The 23,690-nt window shown below is 41.0% G+C and overlaps 1 protein-coding gene and 1 long non-coding RNA gene across 3 annotated transcripts; one reads left to right on the top strand and one right to left on the bottom strand.

The window, feature by feature from the left end:
• Positions 1-364: 364 nt before the first annotated feature.
• Positions 365-3,141, top strand: LOC112551701. The gene is made up of 2 exons (XR_003096006.1): positions 365-577; positions 2,818-3,141. It is a non-coding gene; the product is annotated as an uncharacterized LOC112551701 (long non-coding RNA).
• Positions 2,340-22,475, bottom strand: PSMA8 (proteasome subunit alpha 8). Of its 2 annotated transcripts, XR_322959.3 has the most exons (8): positions 22,319-22,475; positions 18,946-19,072; positions 15,733-15,857; positions 14,535-14,657; positions 10,507-10,626; positions 10,323-10,385; positions 7,999-8,108; positions 2,340-2,878 (listed from the first exon to the last, which is right to left on the bottom strand). XR_322959.3 is itself a non-coding variant. In XM_006016391.3 (7 exons), exons 1-7 carry the CDS (start codon positions 22,418-22,420, stop codon positions 2,789-2,791), a joined length of 750 nt encoding a protein of 249 aa, XP_006016453.1. In that variant the 5' UTR covers positions 22,421-22,475; the 3' UTR covers positions 2,344-2,788. The 2 variants fall into 2 exon arrangements, 1 of the variants encoding a protein (XP_006016453.1); XM_006016391.3 differs by lacking the exon at positions 7,999-8,108 and having other exon boundaries at positions 2,344-2,878.
• Positions 22,476-23,690: the final 1,215 nt, after the last annotated feature.

Below are 23,690 nucleotides of genomic sequence, written 5' to 3'. Positions count from 1 at the left end.
AGCTCTCATGTCTTTCTCAGAAGCTGCAAATCTAAACCATCTTCCATTGTTTCTCACCCAGCTGATGATCCATGGTGTCTCCTAGGTGTCAGGAAATAAAAAACGACCGACCAATCCGCATACATCTGCCCATGTCACAGTAATGCACTGATCACGAAGAGTTAACAGTGGCAGTGCACTACACTACACATGCGCAGTAAAGCCCCGGCCCTTTGTTGTAAACCAAGGCCGCATTGGCTGAGGCCAAGGGGCAAAATTGCTACATAACTTACGATTGGCTACTTCTAAACACTGCCCATTGGCCGACCTAAAATTATACCCACTTGGCAATTAGTGATTGGCTTGCTAAACATACAGAGGTAAGAGCAGTTTCCGCCTTCGTTGGAGAACTCCGTACGCATCCTGGAGTAAACTTGGCGGACTGATCACCCACCGACTCCCCGCCACCGGTTGTACCTGACGTAACCCCACCCGGCGCGCAAAACCGAACCAACCCGGCTACCTAGTCTGTAACCGCTGCTTATGTTTGTAACTGCAATCAAAGCCAGCTTCTTCCCACGCTGCATACATCAGCGGCGTAAGTAAACAATCTATTTGTAACCAATACGCATCCGTGCCTAGTTCCTCTCCACACATCGAAGTACCCAACCTGACGTGGCAGGCACCTTAAGAGGGCCTGCCTAACTAGCCGCCCCTCGCGGGGGGGAATCTCAGAAAGCGTCCGCGACACTAGGGAACACAGAGACATTTATTGAGCCTTCAGAGGTTATGTCATAGTCTCATGTTCAATAGGTTTTACTTCTCACAACCCCATAGATAAAATGACAGTAACTTGCCATATTACTTAACATTTTCCACAATTTAAATTAAGATTTTTAATCTGACAGTGACCCTTTCACAACAGTTATATTTTATAGTTTTGATTGAGTGCGCACAGCAAAGGTTTTTGTTGGAGTAAGACATGCTTAATGTTTGCCTTAAAGTTTTTCTTTTTAAATGAAGGGGACTTGGCAGTGCTTCTGACTTAATTTTATGTATGCACATAATTATAACAATAAAGAAATTGAAATGTATTTGAAGAATCAACTTCACTAGAGAAACTAAAATTAGTATATATTTATGGAAAAAAAATTAACATTACTAGATTTACCAACATTCCAGATTTAAGTGACAGTCCAAATTCATGCCAGAGAACCTGAGGTCTTTAGGGAAGAAGTGCTTAAAGAGACAGCAAGTTAGAGCAGAAAAATCTGGAAACAAAAGAGATTCCATACAAAAGAGACAACACCCATTTAGTCTGAAAAAAAGAGGATGGAGAGATGAAAAACAGGTATTATGCCAAAGATATGGCCAGCTGGATGCATAACTACCCATTTATATATCATCTCAGCTTTTTAACTCCAAATCTGATGTCACAATATTCTCTCACCTGTCTCTCCTTCTTCCATTTCCTGTTCTGACTTATGCAGATGGACTTCTCTTCTGGACAGTCAGGCTGGTAGATGCCAAACTGAGTATTAAATTTATGCAAGTTTATAAACGTCAAATTAAAAGATCAGCCATAATAGTGTAACTTTACTTTCAGATAAAATGTTTAAAAATACAACATGAAGAGAATTAAACCAACTTATATAAAATTCTGACCTAAGCTAAAGAACACACGTGAACATTCAGAGTTAAAGATAATGATCAGAAGCTTGATTTAGCTGAGAGCCAAGACAGTTTACACTGCTGTACTCTAGGGCAGCTGGCCCTTAGCAGCAGAAAGTCTGTCTGGAAATACACCTATAATTCTTGCTGCAGTAGATACAAGAAGCCACCTGGTGCTGCCACTGATACGGTTTGCTGAGACATTAAGATGATGGAATCATGAGCACCCTCACTGGTTGGGCTTGAAGTGAGGAGCAAGAGTGATGGGATAGGACTGTTGAACAAGGTAAACAAGGAGAAACTGAGGGGGAAATAGGATAAAGAATAAAAGGAAGGGAAATAAAAAATAGCAGGAATAAGGAAATTAGGCAGCTGAAAGGTGCCCAATAACAGGAGAGGTACAAATAAAAATATACCTGAGAAGAAGCATGTGGTGCTAAATGATTACCTAGGTACAGATACATGTTCTCAATTAAGTACTGGCACGATAGATTTGTCAAATTTTAAAAAGTTAAAAATAGTACTAATGTACTAAGAAAAATACCATCCCCTATCTGGTACAAACCACTGATCAAAGGAAAGGGGTCTCTTGTCACCCAGACAGCAGTGCCCATCCACGTGCTGTGGCTTCTTTGACAGACAAAAAGAGGCAAGCTGTGCAAAGGGTTTGGACAAATGTAACAATACTTAGGCAAAAGAGCCAGTCAGAACAAATCAAAACTTTATTTAATTCTTAATTTTTATTGGACTAAATATGTATCATGCTAGTAAAAGCAAACAAATATTAGACTTGCAAAAACTTACACAAGAAGAAAACCTGAAACCTTTAAATAACTTGTACAGAGATATGCCAAATAGTTTGGTGATAATTTGTGTACAGGAAATGTGCCAATGCCTTTGAATACTGAATACACATTAAACCTGGAGGAACAGCAAAATGCAAATATATTCCTGTATGCACATGGTGGTGAATACAACAAGCACACTGGATTTAATACATCTGTAACACAGTTTAAGAAAACTAATGTATTCAATAATTAAATAGATAAGATTATTCAGCAATGGTAAACACTGTCAATTAGCAGCTGTTACAACTCCAGAAACATTTCAATAGCAGCTATCTTCTTTTCACTGAAATTTAAATACTTTTCTTCTTTTTCTTTTCAGATTCTTCTTTTTCTTTCTCTATTTCAGCAACTTGTGATTCGATGTCCTTTGCACTAAAAATCTGAATGGGACAAAGTACAGTATAAGTGTAAATAATGTAGATTCCACGTGCAATCCTATAATTCAGGACTGTTCAACTTCAGCAGAGCTGGGGGCTACTAGGGGCCCAGGTTCTCCCCCACCACATGGCAGTGGGAAAGATGGCCAGCAGTTGAATAGCTCTGGTATTATCTATAAAATTCAATTCTGTATTACAATTCTAAAATGTACTACTAATGCATTATAAAAGTTTGGAAAACTTTCTGAATTACAAATCAATAATCAGATTTTTGTTGGTTTTTTTCACTTTCTTTTATTAAAGTAAAAAAGGGAAGTTATCAGTAACTGTAATTTTCCACACACACATTCTCCCATACAGGTGACCTCAGCCACTAAGCCATTTGACCAAACACATTTTTGTCTTAGCAGTTTGTGCACAAGAGCACCTCAGCCCCTTCCCTCCACCAGGTAAAGGATGGAGTGTCTATCCCTGCTGTAACTGACAGGAAACACAGGAGAGTTTCAGAGAGAGACTGAAGGAAATGGGTGAGGAAGGCAAGGTTCAAAAGTGCACGTGGATAATTCTTCTCAAAAGAAGTACAATTATTGGGAAGTAACTTTCCTTTCTCCTTTGAATAGCTGTTCTCACATACAGACATTCTCACCTGTGGGTGATTCCAAAAGCAGTGCCCACAAACACCTGGAGATGGGATTCCAGAGTCTCTTCGGGCACAGATTCCCTGAAGTACTGCTCTAACACAGCTGATATCATTTGGGGAATCCTCCACAACTGTATAGGGCTTAGTGAAAGTATCGTCTGCACTCCCTGTTAGTACTTTGCCAATGTTTGATGCAGAGACTATGAAGGAGGAGGCAGCAGAGGTAGCCAGAGCCCTGGCGGAGTACACTCACATTATGGAAAAAGGGTTCACCTTAGCCAATGGGTAACTGAGTCTAGTATAACTGGAAACCCAGTTGGAAAGACTTCAGGAGGAAATAACTGACTTTTTGGATCTCCTGGCTATAGCCACAAATAGGGGTGGGAGCCTCCAAAAGAGTTTGGTCCTGTGCAAAAAATATATCAGAGCCCTCTTCACATTCAAACTGTGAAGAACAGCCTCAGTCTCTAAATCATGCGGCTTTGGGGAAAAAGACCAATCACAGAATTTATTGGCTGAGGTGGAATTGGCAGGAATCTGAGATGGGTACAGAAGGTCCTATACAGAGGACTTGCCGATGCAAGGGCTTGCCCTATACATTAGGACTTGGATCTCACTAACTAGCTGGTGATTAAGTCCACCAAACTAGAAGACCATTTTCACAGACCTATACTGGAATGAGTGGAAGATGCCACTGGCTTAAACAGGGGTTGGCAACATACAGCCCATGGAGTCATTAAATCCGGTTTGTGGAGTCTGAGGGCTTTGCTTGTGCCTGTGCCCAGACTGGGGACAGGTAGCAATGGCAGTGAATCTTTAACAGCTTGTTAAAGATTGCTGACTGCTGGTTTAAATGGTACAGACATTAGTGACAAGGTTCAGACCATATTGAGGAATTGGGTCCTTGGTGCACTAGAAGGTATTTGCCACTGTTTTTAGAAGCTTCAGCATGACAGCATGAAAGAAAACTAGCCAGCTTTTAGCTGGAAACAAATGACCCTTAAAGGAGAGGTATCAGGGGCCCTTGGGTCCAACAAGGTAGTCTAGAGTCTAGGATATTTGGAGTTGATGACATGTTAGACACCATGAAAATAATGAAAAAGTAGGTGCATGTTGCAGATGCCCTCCTGATATGTTAGGATGCTCCCAATGGGGATGGACCAGACATACGCTAGCTGTCAGAGCCATCTAGGATCCAGGTGGTCAGATAGATTGTCCATAGGTCTTGGTGGTATACTCAGTCATCATTCTGAGAGAGCAGGTTAGGGAGCAGAGGTAGGAGAATGCAAACCTGTGCTGATAAGAGCATAAGATCCTGAAACCCAGATGATCTTGGTCAGGCTGGTGCTCTCAGAATGATTCAGGCTCAGTCTTATTGCACTTTTATAACTAGTAGAGGAATATAATAGGCCCTTATAGTACAGCATCCTAAAGGCACTGGAAAAGCAGCCCAGTTTGAGGCCTGCCTTGGAGTAGAAAAACAGATACTTTGTATTCTGCCTCATCACAAAACAAGGCTATTTTCAGAAAACCTCACACTAGGAAAAAGCTGGGAGACAGCAGAGTCTTTGTTCTCCCATTTGTGATGTACTGTACTCAAAAAATCCATTGTCTCACTGTGAAGGCCATACAGGTGAACTCCTGAAATGTGGATGAAATGGCAAATGCCACAGTTGGGTAGATTCCTTGTTGAATAGGGAAGACCTAGTGCCTTCTGCTTGCTTACAGAATTCATAGATGTAGTACTGTCCATCAACATTTGTAAGTAGAAGCTCTCCAGATGGATGGTAGGAACACTGTGAAAGTCTGTCCGACTGCTCTCAGCTTGAGCACATTTACTTTAAGGGCCATATGAGGGGCTAAACTGCATTCTGTCAACATGTGCTGCCCAACTGATTTGAGGCATCTGTTAACAATGAATCTATGGGCAATCATGGCTGAAGAGTACTCCAACTCAGCCAGGTGGTGGAGAGGAACTGATGAGCAGGGTATGCATTTTGCCTTTATCCCCTCAATCTGAGAAGGAGGCCTGAGAGGAAGAGCTAAAACACTCAGCATGAGTACTGCTAAGGTTAAAAAACAAAAACAAACCTTCAATCAAAAGGAACAGGAGCTGAGTCTACCCACACATCAGATGTATGTTTCTAAACCTGATCAGTTGAGACAGTTAGGGATGACCATTTTCCCCAAAAGAATTCATAAGCCGGATATTGTGAAAAGCAACTTCACTATGAGCAACTTCACTAACACTGCAACTGCAAAAGATAACCTAATGTTCACATTGGAACTCGACTATTTTTTAAAGCAGATTGTCACGTTGTGTGATGGCTTCGTTTTCTTGGGTTGAACAGTAGTAATTAAATGAATTCAGCAGTCAGTCATTCAGACCTCTAGCTGGAATAGATTTCCTTTCATTCCTTATACATATTTACTCAAGTCTTCAGACTGACTAGGGGTGTTAGAAATATGTACATTATTACTGTAAGAAAACAGAACATACAAGAATAAAGCCCTGTTTACTACCCCTTCTTTAGAAAGCGGGGTGCCTATGGCACAGGGTGACCTTTTCCTTTGAATGTTATATCACCCAGATAACAGGAAAGAATATTATGAGTCAGTTTCATGTGTGTAATGCATGACGTTCTCTTTCAAAGAGTGATGATGTGTTTTCAGTCCCCATGTATTCCCAGAAGCACCATGTCCTGGATAGCTCCTGCTGGGTTCCACTTTAATAGGGCCTTACAGCCAAAAGCTTATTCTCAAATGTTGTACTTTCTATCCCCCTGTCTTTGATTATACATGTAGATCATTTCTGGCTGAACTACTAGCCAGCAACCTTAAACTGGCAAGTTATAATTTGTTTTCATGCATTCTGTTTGAAGATAAATCACTATTTGAAAACATGGGTTTTCTGAATCTGAAAAGGGATCTATACTCCCCCTTCTTCAACCCCATGTTTTAAACAATCAAAAGTATGAGTGAAGTATGGTGAATTCACTGACTCTGACCTGCAAAGAAAAGCATATTGATTTGAACTTTTTACTTTTTTGTGATAACTAATAAAGAACAATCATATGGTTTTATTTCCCTCTTCTCTGCCCTTCAAAAATCTTCTCTCTCTTATTTTTAGATTAAAAATTCAAACTCTGTCCAAGCTGGAAGAAAAGAGGGGGACCAGAGCATTAGTGAAATCATATAAACATCAATAATGCTGAAGTGGAGCAAAAGAAAAACACTTATCCTAAACTTTTCACTTGTAGGAATCTAAAGCACTATATAAAATGTGTTGAGAAAAGATAAAACATTTCAAAGTTCAAGGGCTTCATCAAGTCTTTCTGAACTTTCATGGTCAGCCTGACAGTTAAATGAATGTAGGCAAAGAACCAATCCTTCAGTAATACTTGGAAGAACTTGCACCATTTACAGTCAGCTATCAGAAGAACACTGATACTCGGATTAAGCTCAAGAAGAGCTTTGCTCAAAACACAAGAAATCTTTCATATAATAAAGGATAGCACTCCTCTGATAGAAGGATTTTTAATTCCACTTGTGAAGAAAACTCAGTGGGCTTTCTTTTTTTGCTTGGGTTTTTTTAAACATACACACCCATGAACACACACTACCAGCAAGTCACAAACTAAGTAAGCAGCCATGTACTTAAGTCCCTGGTGAGGTTCAACTCAGTCAGCATAAGACAATTAACACTAACAGCACCACCATGTTCAGCATCCTTGTGGGGGGAAGGACAGGTGTGCCCAGCTTTTACATGATAGCCTAATGGCTAGAGCAGTCACCAAGAAAGTGGGAGTCCTAGGTTACAGGATTCTTCAGCCTGCTTGGACTGAAACCCTTATTTTGTCCCAGGAGAATGCCACAATCATCTGGCTACAGGCTAGGCTGGGGGTGCTAGAATATGTAAATCCTGAGTTCTGATCCCCATTCCCAACTGGTATGAATTTTGTAGTAGTCATCATAAAATGTGGAGTCTTGGGAATAGGGACCAGAACCCAGGACTTTCCCCCTCCAATAGCAAGGTCCTCATCACTGGCCTAGTGAATCAGACTCCATCTTGATTATTCTTGTTCCGGATTCTTGTGGCCCAACTTCTACAAAAGGGTGAAGACTAGGCCTGGTAGCTAGACCATAGTCCTGAGAAATCAGAAAGATGAGTCTGAACGCTCATAGGCTGAAACAGGTCTACAACCCAGGTCTACCACTTCCTGGGCAAATGCTCTAAACACTCAGCTACAATGTAAGAGTCAGGTAGGCACACATCATCACCACTGATAGATATGCTTCAAAAATAGCAAGCCAGTCACATCTACATGAAAGGATGATTTAGGTGCGTACGCCTATGTGGCAGTTTGTGGTATGAATTTTTTCATATAGACCCTAACCTGAGTCCAAGAGACAAAGAATTTCAAACTTCAGCATTTGCTGTTGGGTGGCTTAGTGTGCTACAGATCAAAACATTTTTACAAACCTTGTGCTTTGGAATGTGTTGTGCATGACATCTTCAAAGGGGAGTCCTATGTTCACTCAGTATCCTGCTACAAAGCCTCTCTCTTCTGCAGAGAATTGTGGTTTGGCTACCTGCAATGCCCAAGAAACTATTTTCTAAATGTATATTGACTGGGGAAAAGTAATTAACTAATAAAATGACAGATTTCTTTTTTGAAGCTCAGTCTTTTGCACGACTAAGTTCTACAACTGAAAAATAGAGAGGTGCAAATATTCTAAAATTTATAAAAAAGTATTTTTAGGGTAAAAAAAAAAAATCAACATGGCTACTTATCCATTATCAAACATGGATTTAGGGGAGAGGTTGGGATTCTTCCAATATAAACTAATAACATGAAGAGAGAGGTATAAGGGTTTTCATAAGACAAGAAAACCAGTATGAATAGTAGTAGTATGAACAGTATGAAACTTGTTGACCAGTAAGAATAGGAATAAAGGAGGTCACCTTTCTGTGCCTAGAGGGAAAACAGGACTAGAGGATGAAAAAGTGTTTGTTTTGAACTTCCATTTATATGATTTCTTTTGGTTTTTTATCATGTTTCCTTTTTCATATAACATTAGAATTTTCTTAACTTCAGCCAAAAGGATTCAGAAGTTAGGGCAACCATTTATCATGGGTGACCACCAGTATCTGGGGGAACGTTTGTTCACCAGAGCGCCCCTAGGGATGACGACTAGGTCGAATGGTCATAAACTACTACAAGACCGTTTCAGGCTGGACATAAGGAAGAATTTCTTTACTGTCCGAGCCCCCAAGGTCTGGAACAGCCTGCCACCGGAGGTGGTTCAAGCGCCTTCATTGAACACCTTCAAGAGGAAACTGGATGCTTATCTTGCTGGGATCCTATGACCCCAGCTGACTTCCTGCCCTTTGTGCAGGGGGCTGGACTCGATGATCTTCCGAGGTCCGTTCCAGCCCTAATGTCTATGAAATCTATGTTGCTAGTATAAACAAACTCCAGTATTCAGAATTTCCTGCTGGATTAGTGGTCAATTTTAAAAAGCGAAAATTATCCAATCAGTTTTTAAAAAGAGATTTGCATCATTACCACATATTACCAAGAAACCATGCAAATCAAATAGTACCAAAGTGCAGGGAATTTATTCTTTAAAATCCCATAGGAATAAAGCAGGAGCCAAGGATGGCTCTTGCCATCCATGGATTCCAGGATATCTTAAACACTACAGAAAAATATTGTAGAGATTAGCAGGGATGTTCCACAGTTTATTTTGGGGGATACTCTGTCCTGTCATGACAGAATAACACTGGAGAAACTTTGTGGAGAATTTTGCAAAGATTCTCTCTCTGGACACAAGTAAATCTGTAGTGATTTCAAAGGGAACATTTCAAAAGGGCAGCAGCTGTTCTAATTGTTATGTGTGGGCAAGCAAGGACCAATATAAATTTAGCAAGAGACTGAATGAAGCAGTCTCTTTATCTACACGGTGTGAGTCTGACTGCAAGAAAGGAGGATGAGCTGCTCAGGCTGCAATGATGAATGCCATTTTGCAGAAGATATATTTAGTCAGTGGACAAGCCATCGTTTATCTTAATCAGTCAAAATCTTTTGACTGCATTCCCAAGATTTGCCTCTAGATTTGCGTTTCTTCAAGGTACAGCAGAAATAACTGAAAGCTCCAATATTCCAAAGAAACCTTGGCATTTGGGACTAAAGACTGAATTTTACATCTTAGTACCATTTCAGACAGCTCAAGTAGTTATTTAAGTTTCTTTAGAAAAAGATTATGTATGCTTGTATGTCAAGAATTAAAAATGGAATTGTTCATTGCAAATGAAATGAAGCACAGCATAAGTCTTATTTTCAGTTTACGTTTTTGAGCCAGGAGTCTGTCTTTTCCATGAAAACAGCAACTATGAAGAAGTCACGATATGTTTCTAGGAAGGATTACATTGTAAAAATGGTTCTCTATAACTGTACAATAATAAAAGTTACTTTTATTTTTCAACAATTAACTTAAAATAGTATTTTTCTCCCCCCAGCACATGCACACACGCGCGCGCACACACACTTTTGCAGGTTTCCTCAAAACTGTTTTCCCCACTGAAAATCCCCAACACAGTTTCTTATAGTATATTATAAATTAGCAGCAGCTACTATAGCTCACAGCACTATCAATCTACAGGGACACAACAGAAGTCACATAACATTTTACCACCAGATGTTAGGGGACACTTCATACATCAAGCAGAAATGCACAGGTGTCAACTAGAATAATTTTTGTCAGAAGTTATCTTTTTATTCCTATTAAATCAATAACTCATACCTGCAGTGGTTGATTTCTCCTGATTATGGCAAGTTCAATGTTTTTTCCACCAGACTGCACAACCTAGTGTACAATAAGAACATCAAAACAAGTATGTTTACAAAACATTTTGTGTTTTCATAACGTGAAGAAATACGAGCTTTTCTCTAAAGCTTTATTGTATACATTGAATTGGATCACTTACTTCTAGCAACGCTCTTATTGCTAATTTGATAGTTTCCCTGTCAGTTGCTATAGCTTCTTCTTTGTAATTCTTTTCCAAAAATTCTCGCACAGCTTTAGCATTGCGACCAATTGCATTAGCCTGTTTAAGACAGACAGACAAGAATCATACTTCATTACAGCTTTGATTTATCAATCCCCCTACCATTACTATGCAACATGCAATTTAGGTTTTCATGTTTGCTGAAAAAAGATGTTCTTTCACTATTTGCATGTTGAATACCACATTTTCAACACCTTCCTCAGACCATTAAGTTTTTTACAGAAAAGAAGTAAAAACAATATAATAAAAGCTTGCTAATTTGAAACTGTAAAAATATTATGAGTGGTGCCAGGTATTGAGGTAGCTGAGGATATGAATATATGAGAACAGTGGTTTTCTAAACTCTTCACATAAGAATCTCTTTTTCACACCATGCTAAGAGCTTCTCCTCTGCTTGTGACCACCAGGCTGAGAATCTATGTCATATGTTTTCCCTGAAAAAAAGTATTCTGAGAAAGCCAAGCAAGTCAGAGACGTATTCTGCAAAGCAGGATCACATTTAGCAATTCAATATTTTGCCATGTGGAAGCCAAGAAATTCAATTTCAAGAGAAACTTCTGATGTTCAGTTCACATTTCTTTGCATCAAATAGAGAAAAATAATGCAATGGGATTAAGGTGAATAAAATACAAAACGTTTCAGTCCTCCTTACAACTTCTTTGCTGCTGGTGAATTGGATGATGTACCTAAATAGTCTCATGTGCAAAAAGCTAGATACTTAGTGATAAAGCTGTTAGTTTTTCCTGTCACAGCTTGAGTACTATCAGTGCAAATATCTACAGATGGTATTCCCTCTCTGTGTAGTGGAGAATGAAAAAGACAGGCTTTGTATATGGAGCATTCATGTTCAGAATGAACAAAGGTTAAAAGTTATGCAGGAGGTGGCACATCTGTAACGTCATCCCATTTGCATTAAGAAGTACTGAATCTCTTGAACTCTTCTAAACATCTGCTTTTGAGCATCTGCACCCATGTCATGAATTTGTTAGCTTACTATATCATTGGAAGTGTATGCAGCTTTAACTTGACTGCCAGCAACTGATCTCTGTCTAAAACTTTGATAACAAAGGACTCAGTCAGCATTTTCCCAGTTATGTGGTTTGGCATCTTTCACTACTCACAATAAGAAAAACATCTTCAGAAGGTTGCCATGTTTACAACATTGCCATTAATAAAACAGCCTGATTCTGTAAACACACAAGGTTTCACCAGAAAAATCCAAATGGCTCAGTGCTCAATCCATTTAAAATCCATATGTGTACCCCAGACTCCTTTGCCAGCTATTGCAACAACTCCTTTGAAGTACTGTGTTATCTCATGAGCCTGCTGACGTGTGTTTTGGTCTGAGTTCACTAGAGAGGAAAGTCAGGATGCATGAAGCAGATTTACAGGACACGGAAGAAACAAATGGTGTTTAGGACTGCCCTGCTTTCTGGCTCTAAAGAATAGAGCAGAGACCATGGACTGCAATCCAATTAACCTCCCTTGAGGCAAACGTTGGAGCATCACAAGCAGGTAACAGGCAGGTCCCAGCACAGCAGGGAGACTGAAAAAAAAAATAGGATGGGCACCTAGCTGAAGAACAGCAGCAAATTCCAAAGCAAAAATGCTCCTTTAACAGCATCAAGTTATCTCAGCAACCTACATTTAAAAAACAAAGAAGAAAAACTAAGAAATTAGAATAAATGGAGTGGTTGGGACTGCTGCTTAAATCCTACCCACAAATTCCAAGGCCAAGAACCTCAGTGTTAAAACAAAAGGAAAATAAAGAAGAACCAACATTGTGGGAAGAGTAAGAATAGCTTTTACTTCACGTATCTATTACCCTACGGATACAATTCACTGCTTAGGATTCCTGAATACAGATATCTCAAGCTGTTTACCTATGGGTGTGATCATACACCAGAACTAAGCCAAATGCTGTGGCAGGCAGCAGTGAGGCTTTAAGGTCATGATCTAAGATGTGTTGAAAATTAACAAAGAATTACATTTGTAAAATCACTAGTTACATAGTGAACACAACAATGGAAAAGATTTGATCAATAAAAATATTCACCTGGAAGCAACATCATCTTGATCTGAAAATAATACCTGCTACTCAACTTTCTCTACCAAACATTTATGTGGGTTTTTTTTAATAACAGCCTCAAACAGAACAAAGATCTTGTAAACCGTGTGCTAGTATACCTCACAGCGCTCATATACCCTTTTCACACCTTTTCCTTTCCTCAAAGCAACTATGCCTTCAATCCTGGATTAAAACAGAACCAGAAAGAAAGCGTAAACAAATTCAATTCCACACTGAGGATTTACAAGAAAAACCAATTAAATTCTGATCTACAAATAAGCAAAAAACAGAAACTACAGAAATACATTAAATGAAGGCCTTTACGCTGAGTTACGCTTTTTTGTTTTATAACTAAACAGATACCAAACTATAGTGGGGATTCTAATAGAGATGTATCCCACGATCAGCACAGTTAGCTCCAAAAGCAGTTAGATCTGACAATTCCTTCTGCCAGCTCAGTCCTTTAGTTTACTGTCCAAGGCTGTGTCCAGACAAGCGCGGATGTTTGGTTCCCTGGGGACAAGTAGCAGTGGTGCACCTTACGCCACGGCTACTTGTCCCCAGGGAATGCCTGTGCCAAGCACACTTTGGCATGTGGCAAGTTACCCCAGGGGTGACAAGGGAGGCTGACTGTGCAGTATATGGTGCTGTAGATGTGTTTGCGGCACCACATATTGCCAACTGCGCTCATCTGGACACACTCCAAGAGTTCCATCTCTGATCTGCCTCTCTCTTAACTGGCATCTCCTTTCAATCCATGCTCCCTGCCATTCCAGAGCCATCCACTCCACATTCCTGACACTGAAAGATGTTTTGACTGAATCAGATAAAGTGAGCAAACCAAATATAATTCTTTTGCCTCTTTCCTCTCTCTTTTTGCTTTCTGCTTAATGCAACTCAAGACCAGACAAATACATTCTTACAACACCTTCAGTCAGAGAGGCTACCAGAGTTCCGACTAGGTCAGTAGCAACAGCAGAATATTACAGGTAAAGAATCTGTAGAAAAGGTTGAAGTACCGTCTTCTGTCTTGCTCCCCATTTCTTGCACTTGAAGTCAAGGGTTAGAATTCCTAGCAACAGCAGCTGTAAGCAACACTAACCCAAATTTATCTACAACAAAAATTGTAACTATGATTAATTGCAACCTTTATCTGCTTTCAAAGAGAGTCAGAATGTAAGTGGTCAAGATTGAACTACACAGAATCTATATCTTTGGAAGTTTTCAGGAGTAGGTTAGATGGACACATGGCTGGGATGGTTTAGCTGGGGATGATCCTGTCTTGAGCAGGGGGCTGGACTAGATGGCCTTGTGAAGTCCTTTCCAGCCTTACTTTCCTATGATCCTATAGAAATCTTAGAAGGATGAAAAACATCAAACAAAAATTCAAATTTCAAATCATGACAGTCTTAAATGACCTATAACAGAAAGTTTGACTCACTGCCTACAAAAATACATTTTCTGCTGTTTTTAGAATAAATATGGGAATTTTCAAGCCATTCCTCATTTTTATGTTAAAGTTTGAGAATAGGGAAATAGAGATTTACAATGAAATCTGGTTTCAACATTTGTTATGCAGAGATTGCCTCTTCATAAAATCAGTGACATTATACAGCCACTCACCATATTGTACAACTAATATGATTACTGCTCTTAAGAAATTTTAGTCTGTTTTCTTATATTTTGCTTTAAGGTCATTACTGCTTTACTTCTTAGGCTAAGTAAGCTTCAGTGGCCAAAACAACTAACCTGCTTGCTGATTCCAAAAGTCTGTGGATCCCTGATATAAAAAGTAGCATCAGAATCACTGAAATACACTATGCAAAGATTTCCACTAAGTTTTATAACAGTATAATTTATTAACTGAGCTGCAGCTTACCTTCCAAGAATGATATGTGCCAGATGGATCTGTTTGGTACAGTCTGGGACTACCATCATCATCAAAGCCCACAATCAAGGCAGAAATACCAAATGGTCTACGTCCATTGCTCTGTGTGTAACGCTAAGAACAAATTGCACAGTTTTAACATTCTAGATACTGAAAATATTATCTGTGCGATTCATGTGAAACCAAATGTTGAAAAGGTTCTGAACAACAATTAAATCTATATGTGATCATTATTGATCTGCCATTAGAAAAACGCAATTCCTAGTATTTGGGATTAAATTCTGTCCTCTTCTACATTTGCATAACCTTACTGATATTGTACAGAAATAACTAATAGTAAATTTTGACTTTTAGTGAGACCCAAAGTCATGTAGATGTTTAATTTACAACTAGATAATAGGACAATAATAGACAATAGAAATTAAAAACTAATCAGCTTACTTTTTAATATTTTTACTTAAAGCCACTACAGACATGGAGTGGGCATTGTGATAAGCAGATTCCAGTGGGCACAACCCAACAGATTTGATTGATTAGATTGCTCATAACTGTTCCGTTAAGCTTTAAAAGGGTATTTTGAAATTGAGGCTCTATGTTTATAAATTTCACCTTCAGTTCAGCCTTTCACACTACTGATTTTAAAAATGTTATTAAAATGGAGCTTTTAACTTAATTTTCTTTATATAATAATGCTGTAATCTGTCCTTGTCTTAGGAATGATCATAGATTCCTGGTCCTCCACACTCACTAGAAAACACTAGAGGGCAATACTAAGTGGACAATAATAAAAATCATGCAGCATCAGTGTGAGGCCAGATTAAAAGCTACATATGGATATGCATCTCTCTCTCCCCATCACACTACACTTGTCCATTATTATTTCTAAACAAAGCAGGAAAGCTCTCGTCTATTTCCTTAACACATGAAAGTAGGAAGGGAAAGACATCTGCAGATACTCCCCAGAAGAGCTGAAAATTACTAACTTTGTTTCTTACAAATATTATTTATTCTTTAAAAGTCCTGTGCTAGAAAATTTGGCTTATTTCCCTTCTTTACTGGTAATGTGACACATTTCCTACTTCTGCTCTTGTGTAATAGATTTCTGGATGCAGCTTTTTTGCTTTTTAAAAGTGTTACCTGAAGTGTTGCCTGAATGTCTTAATAGAAAACATAACTCCAAGGTGCTCACCTGCTTTAGAGTTGCTATATAGCGTGTTATATACTCTACTGTGACTGGATCCTCAACAGTAAGTTTATGGCTTTGACACTCCACACGGGCTCTATTAATTACTATTCTGGCATCAGCAGTCAGACCTGAATAATTATAATTATGAAACATGTCATAAAAGGTGTTTTCGTTATCAAACAAAGACTTTTTTATTCAAGAAGCAACATACTGTTATGAAAAAGAGAACATTTTGTTTTATGAGAAACAATTTGCTCAGAAATGGAGCATAGAGAGATAAAAAGCATCTACTCTAAACTGAAAATAGAAGTAACACAAATTAGTTCACCTCAGAAAACAGTATTTAAAGTAAAACTTCAGGTTATGAAAACTTTTAATTCACAAAATATGGATTTAATGGACACTTGCATTAATAGTGAAAAGAAACTAAGGAACTTCAAAGGAGGCTCCTGTCAACTTGAAATTTCATTTTAAAAAGTGTTGAAAATCAGTTTCTAAGTCTCCTGCCAATTTTTACTATCCTATTACCTTTTCCTTGTGTTTTTTTCCTCCCCTCTTACTTTGTGACTTACACAGAATAAAAATTATTATTAAAGGAAAATTAAAAATGACCATACACTAAGTGTGGCCAAAGTCAAAGTAAACAAATAGGGAAGAGGAGAAAAAAATGGAAAAATATTTTTCACAATTTGTGAAGAACACCCTCTTCAGTGTTTTCTTTAGAGTTCTGAAAATATCTTGCCTATTACTGCCAATTTAAATTAACTGTATATCTTTAATTCAGCATCGGATGAAGTTGGATGTAGTCTAATTTGTTCATGCCCCTCTGAACAAATTAGACTATAAGGTGCCACCCTGCTCTGCCTTCTACCTAACTTCAGTTTAACATGGCTACCTGACTCTCTCTAATTATCAAAGGTGGAAAGACAACCAAAGTATATTATACCTTCTCCCAAAGTAAGATATACTCTGCAAAATCTTTCTATTTAAACACAGTTGATAATGTAATTCAGATGCTTAAAACACATAAGAGTTTGTAGGCTGAGAACTTAATACTGAACTTAATAATTTTATGAAATGGACGGTATGATATGAAAGGGAGTTCTTGGTTTAACAAAAAAATGCTTGTGGTATGTAGAATCAATAATATGTACTCCCCAGATTGGTTTATACAGGTAACTCTCTTTTAGCAAGGAAGGTGTCTGGTAATTCCATGGGCTTTTGTTGGTCACCTACAGTGGTCAGGAATGAATTTTTCCCCTATTCATGAATCCTACTGAAAGTTGCCTTCCTCCGAAGTACTGAGATGTTGATTAAAACTAAGACAGGATTTTTCACTGGGGCGTGCTAACTTTCATACCAGTACTTAGAACATTCATAGGGTCCCTGGCTCTTCTACTCAGGGTCATATCAATTGCCAAATTTGAAGTGAGGAAGGAATTTTTCTCCTACATCAGATTGGTAAAGAACTGTGGGTGCTTTTGCCGCCTTCTGCAGCAGGGGGCAGGATCTTCTCAGCATATGCAAACCAACTAATTGATATTGGAAGTAACTTCATTTCCCAGGCTTTTACCACACTGATTACCATGACAGCAGTTTATGGAATTTTCTTCCCCACTTCCAAAACATAATTCCAGAGGTGGATACAGTAAAGGAAAGTTGTACATAAGCACTTTTCTAGCCCTGTACTGTCTCTCCCACTCTCATACTGGTATTTCAAATACTATCCAAGCTTCTTTTGAAGGGGGTGAGGGCATTATGTATGGGACCACAGGAAAAGGTCAAGCAAGAGGCATTCAGAGTTTTTTATGACTAAAATGTTTCCCATAATCCTCCAGTGATTTTTGGTTACGACATTCAAACCTGGCAGAAGAGAGGGCAAGGTGGCCCTTTCAAGACTAACTGGTTCAGAGAGGCACAAGCATTTGTAGGTTGCAGATTATTTCTTCAGAGGAAGTAGGCTGTCACCTATGAAAGCGTGCCCATCTGACTTTGTGGAGCCTCTCCCACGCGGCCCTGGAGCATGAGCTAGGAGTCTGCTGTGGAGACGACCCCTGCTGTCGTGAAGCAGGGTCACTTTCTCCCGAAGGATACCCCAATATGCTCCTGCCACGTCTTGAGTGTTATGTTCAGTAGTGGAGTTCTCTTCTGTCATGGGGAACACAACAGGCATTGTCACTAGGCGTGTTCCTGGGGCTCCACCTCCCCTACACCCCAGCCATGTGCCAGCCTATCGGGGCTGCCAAATGATGGATGATTCAGCTCCGCTTTGATGTGGTGTCCCACTCCCTCTCTGGTCGCAACAGCCGTTCTCCCTGCTGCCCGGATGTGCTTGGGGTGGTGAGATGACTTCAATGATGGGTCTAGCCTAGCCACGTTGGGATCACCTGAGCAGCCCTGGCCCACTCAGCCCTCAATGTCTGTCCTTTGGACTTTTCTCTGGCCCTGGGGCTTCAAGGTAAACTGAAATATAAATAAAGAACCAAAACTCCAGGGAGGGTCCTCCACCACCTCCCTAATCATGCATCCTGCATTTGCTGGCTTCGCCATACCTTGGCGTCCTCCTTCGGACCAACTTTAAATCAGGCTCTGGACCCTCCTGCTAGGTCTCTCTCTGGCCCCTCCTTGCTGGCGTCAGGAGGCCTCCATCTGGTTCAGGGGATGGTCCCGCATCTACCTCTCTGCTGCGTACCATCTGCTGATTTCTCGCTGCTGGCTTTTATCCCTGCAGCGTTCTTTGATGGCATCATCAGGACGCGCCAGCCCAGCCACAGAGAAAAGCGGCTGATGAACCGCATGGGCGCTCCGCCCCTCTGTGGCTTGTCTGGCCCAACTGTGCCTGAGGGAGGTAAATTTGCCCTGTTCTTGGGGCTTTTCTTCTTGTTGTTGTGGCGGGTTGTCCCCGCTGTGTGTCACGCTGTGGGAGCAGTCTCCCGCCCCTTTCTTATCGTCCCCCTGGGACAGAAAGCATATACTTCTCTGAGCCAGTTAGCCTCTAAGGTGTCAGTCTGTCCTGCCTTCTGCCTGTCTTCAGGCTAATGTGGTTAACTACCTCTTTCTACATTCAAACCTGTGATGAAGAACTGAAGGTCTCTGTATGCTTTTACCAATCTCCTGAACCATCCTGCCCATGTACACACAAGTCTTTAAAGGCCTTTACACAGCCTACATCTGCAATAAGATGTTCCACAGAACAAAATCACTTCTAAGTGATACCTGCAAAAGCCATGCAGACGTGATCATCAAGTGCACATATCTTTCTTACAGTTCTTTCTTCCTGAAGCTTGGCAACAGACTTTTTCTCTACCCCCAAGACAACTATGTCCAGCCCTCGAACCCCAACCTGTTAAACCACAAAAAAAATTGTTAAATAGAACATAGAAAATTGAGTCATCGTTCATAACATAATAAGATATCATGGTACTTGTTTTTTTACATTTAGGCTCCAAGCTGTAAGAATAAAGTTACCTATGTGCCTAAATTTACAACTCTGACAAGGCCAAAGACTTGTTATATAGACTGGGACAGCACCCAACTAGTAGGCATCTAAGAAGGGAAGATGGTATGATGGAGCTAATGTCACAGTGAGAAGCTATGGAGGTCACATTATTATGATGTTAGTATTGCAATACCACTAGCACTAGCACTACCCACTCATTGACCAAGGTCCCATAGTCCCTCCCCAAAAGCTTGCAAGTACATATGGTGGACAATAAGTGGTTGTTTCCAAGCAGTAATGCTGGTCAACGTGATAGGGAGTGGTTTCAGCACACCAGCTGCCCAACTGTTGCCATCCTTGTTGAAGGAAGACAATGATATACTTTGGGATGCTTATGAGAAACTCCTCCTGTGTGTTAAAGGTAGACGAGGAGAAATTGCTATTATGTTTGCTTAAAAGGTCACTGATAGGAGAAAAGGCTGGCTCTGGTGCAGAGGAGAGAGGGTCTCTAATAGAGGATAAAAGTTGTGTTGCTATCTTCATGTTATTGTTCTTTATGACTTGGTATTTTCTCTCCACTCTTAGTAGGACCTTTTTTCTGGATGACAGAAATTAGTGAAGGCTAAAAAGAAGAGGAAACTTCTTTTAAGCACTTTGGCAGGCTTCAAACCATGATGAAGGGGAGAATGAATTGAAGAGAAAGTAGAGAGTACTGAGTAACACAAGGAGGCTGGGGATTCTAGGAGATTTAGAGAATACACGGACAGCTTCTCTCCTCTCCTCCAAGACAGAGTTGCTAAGTAAAAATCTATCACACCCATGAGCAGAAAATGGAAACAGAAAAGAAATAAAGCCTTCTTTCACTGTTGAGAAGGTAGGAAGAGAGCAGAAAGATAGCTGAACTGAGCTGCCTTTTTCCTAGATGTAAGGGTGCTTCTCCCCTAGTGTCCAGGAAAGCAGGTAACCTTGCAGTGAAAAGTGATCCCAACCTCTTGTATCTTACATTCACAATTTAGCAACAAGCTTTCTACTATCATCCCCTACCACTATGACACACCTAAAGTTAAAACTGTAATGTGTGTAGCCAGTGACAAGTTTCTCCCAATATTTTCTATGACATTTTGGTATAAATGCATTTCAGATACAGGAAGAGTCAAAGGTTACAGTATAAAATGAAATTTTGGAATGTTTAAGAAAGATATACACTCAGGATATTACCCCTCCACTGTATATCCAAACAGTACAATTATCTTACCTTCTAAAAATCCTGAAAACGTATTTAGCAACCAATTTGGAACCAAGAAAGCTTTCCAAGCCATTTTAATGAGGTCAGAAAGGTTTTCTGTAGGTAGTTTATCATGCTAGTTACTTCATCTCCCATTTGCATTTTGTATTCTGCCTAGACCCCTGTCCTGCAAAATGCTCCACAGACAGACCCCTGCAACCATGTCAGTGAAATCAAGGGGACTTACTTGGGTATAAACATTTGCAGCATCAAATCCTTATTTTTTTCCACGATTCTCTAAAGATTGGGAGAGCATACCATCTATTTCAAAACAGGATTTTTTCTTCTTGAGTCACAAAAAGGTATTCTCCTACAAATCTATGCTAATTGTTAAACTGCAGGTGTGGTCAGAAAAGTGACTAGAGAGGCAACCTCTCAGTCGCATTTATTTCTATTATACATCAGTGGTTCCCAAACTCTGACAGATTGCGCACCACCAATCTAAAATAATATAACCTTAAGTACCACCAGCAAATTTTTGTCATATAAAGTAACTATAATATATCCGTTAACGTGTACCACTGACAGACTATCTGGGTACCAGTGGTGGTACACATGCCAGATTGGGAACCACTACTATAGATAACTGAATGCTCCTTTACTTAATTCTCCAAGTGAAGACAGAGGCAGTACAGGTGCAAGAGTGACCTGAGCATTAGTCTGACTCACCATCCACATCAACAAAGACACTGATCAAGCTAAATTTTCATTACTGATGATGACACGATACCCAAAAGGACCCACTTTGACTTTTACGCTGAATTTGAAGAGCTAGCATTGTTTTACACAGAAGTCCCAGACAGACTGACAGCAACAAAACACCACAACTAGAATTGCCAAATAAAACTGTCACATTACTGCCAAAAGTTAACATTTCGTGCAAGAAGCACCTAAATAGGGACGCTGACAGAGAATATTGCAGTTGCTTTACAACAAAGTGAATGCTAAATATTAGCTCAAGATTCTTCTCACAGCTGTTCATTTTGTCAGTAAATTGTCATTAATCCTTTTTGCCTAGTGCCTCCCATGTGGCTCATATGGTCCTACATGTCCCACAGTTGTCCTTTCAATACATGGGGAGTGTCTGAGAAACACAGGGTCTACCATGAAATTTTCCACCCTGATACCAGCAACAACATTCGGACCATGAGTCAAGTCAATTTGTCTATCCAGCACGTTTCTTTTAATGCCAGATCTCTCTGAGCCCTTTGTGGGGGACTACATTTAGCCCTGAAAGCATACAGCACTTCCCGCTGGGCTGCCACGAAGTAGGCAGAGAGGCTCTCCTCCCAACGTTGTCATTAGCCAAGCCCGGATTTGGGTGCCACGTTACCGAAAAAGAGGGAGGCCAGCGTCTCTTTACAGGCCACACTTGCCCATTTCACAGCTGAGGTGCCTTGCCTGAGGTCTGCTACCTCAGACGTATGGGGGGGGGCTTGGGCTCCTGGCAAATGACCTCCCTGGTCTCATCTCCAGGTCCTCATCTCCGTGGCCTAAACAGTGAGGTCGTATGGCAACCTCCTGAAGGAAGGCCCTTGTGTGAGGCACCCTCCCTTCCCCTGGGTCCTTGTGTGAGGCACTCCCCCTTCTCTTTTCAGTAGATGGGACAAGGCGCAAAGTCAGCTCTGCTGAAGCCTGTGCCTCAGTGGGGCATCCCAGGTCAACACGAGGTGGAGGAGCAGTGGCTGCCACTGCCAGGAGGAGACCCCGGCTGGCCTGAGGGGGCAGGTGGTCACCCAGCCCGGGTGCGGGCAAACGCAGGGCCAGCTCCCCCTCAGCCCCGGGGCAGGAGCGGGGTCTCGCAGAGCACAGCTGGGGCAGGCAGGGGGCTCCGCCTGCACCCTCCCCGCCTGGGGGGCACTCACGGCGGTGGAGCCCTTCTTCACCGCCTCCTGGGCATACTCCACTTGGAAGAGGTGCCCGTCCGGGGAGAACACGGTAATGGCGCGGTCGTAGCGGGCCGCCATGCTCCTCCCAGCCCTGCCCAGCCGAGCCGGCACGTGGTGCGGCAGGGGCGGGGCAGGGCGGGGCGGGGCCCGGCCAGGGGCCGCATCTGTCCCTCCCCGTACCCCGGGGGTCCTGCTCACAGCACTGGGCGCGCGGCGGGCGTGGGCAGCGCGCCGCAGCCTCACGCGTGCGTCATCACTGAGCGTGTGCGCACGTACAGGTATGCGTGCATATAGAATGCAGTCAGGCTGTAGCCGTATCGGGCTAGAGGAAAAGGCAATCAGGACTCGTAGTAGAGATGATATCTTTTTTAAAAAATGAAATTAAAAAAATATTTTTTTTGCAAAAAGCTTGAAGGGCTAATAAAAGAGATCATCTCTGCTACAAGTCCTGATTGCCTTTATAGAATGCCATGTCGTCTGTTGATAGATGTCAGACATCTATATGGCATCGTGTTATGATGTGATAAATACACGAGTGTGTTTAGGTATTGCTGTGTATAGATGCATTCAGGTAGAGATGCTCAGAGACGCATGTAAGTATGTTACAGGGGTGTTGGCTGCAGCCGTGTTGGTCTCAGGACGCGGCCAGACAAGATTCTTTGGGTCAATCCAATCTCTTTTATTAGACCAGCTCAAATTTGGTCCTACAAATTTGAGCTGGTCTAATAAAAGAGATCGGATTAACCTAAAGAACCTTGTCTGTAAGTATGTTAGAGATTTTAGATACAGGGCAGGTTTTCCCAAACTCTTTTCAAGTATAGTAATGCTAATAACACTGTGTGGGTATGATAAATCACATATTATTGTGTGTGTATATGTATGTATACAGACAAGGTTCCTTGGGTGAATTTGATATCTTTTATTAGACCAACCCAAATAGTTGGAGAATAGTTATTAAGCAAGCTTTCAAGTTCAAAAACCCTTTGTCAGGCTAAGGAAGCTGCAGCAGTTGGTGTGTGCTCTTCCTGGATGGAATGAAAAGTAAAGAAGCCAGAGGCTGGGCTGGGCTGGGCTGGGGAGTCAGTTGCCAGGCAGATTATAATGTATCAAAAATCCAATGTCTATGTTTAGTCCATGATCTCCAGTATCCAGGAGGTTGATGAAATGGAGCTCATAGGCTCGTCTCTGGGAAGTGTTGTGTAAGTTTCCCTTGAGGATCAGGACTGAGAGATTGGAGGGAGAGTGGCCCTCCTGTGAGAAATGTGCCCCTACCGGTAATTGGGTATTTCTGTCTGATGGATTTCTGGTGTGCATTCATTCTGGTGCGCAGTTGTTGTTTGGTCTCTCC

This window comes from Alligator sinensis, unplaced genomic scaffold, assembly GCF_000455745.1.
Source record: "Alligator sinensis unplaced genomic scaffold, ASM45574v1 scaffold117_1, whole genome shotgun sequence".
Taxonomy (NCBI): domain Eukaryota; kingdom Metazoa; phylum Chordata; order Crocodylia; family Alligatoridae; genus Alligator; species Alligator sinensis.
The sequence above is the reverse complement of the archived record's forward strand: the minus strand, read 5'-3'. Positions and strand labels throughout refer to the sequence as shown.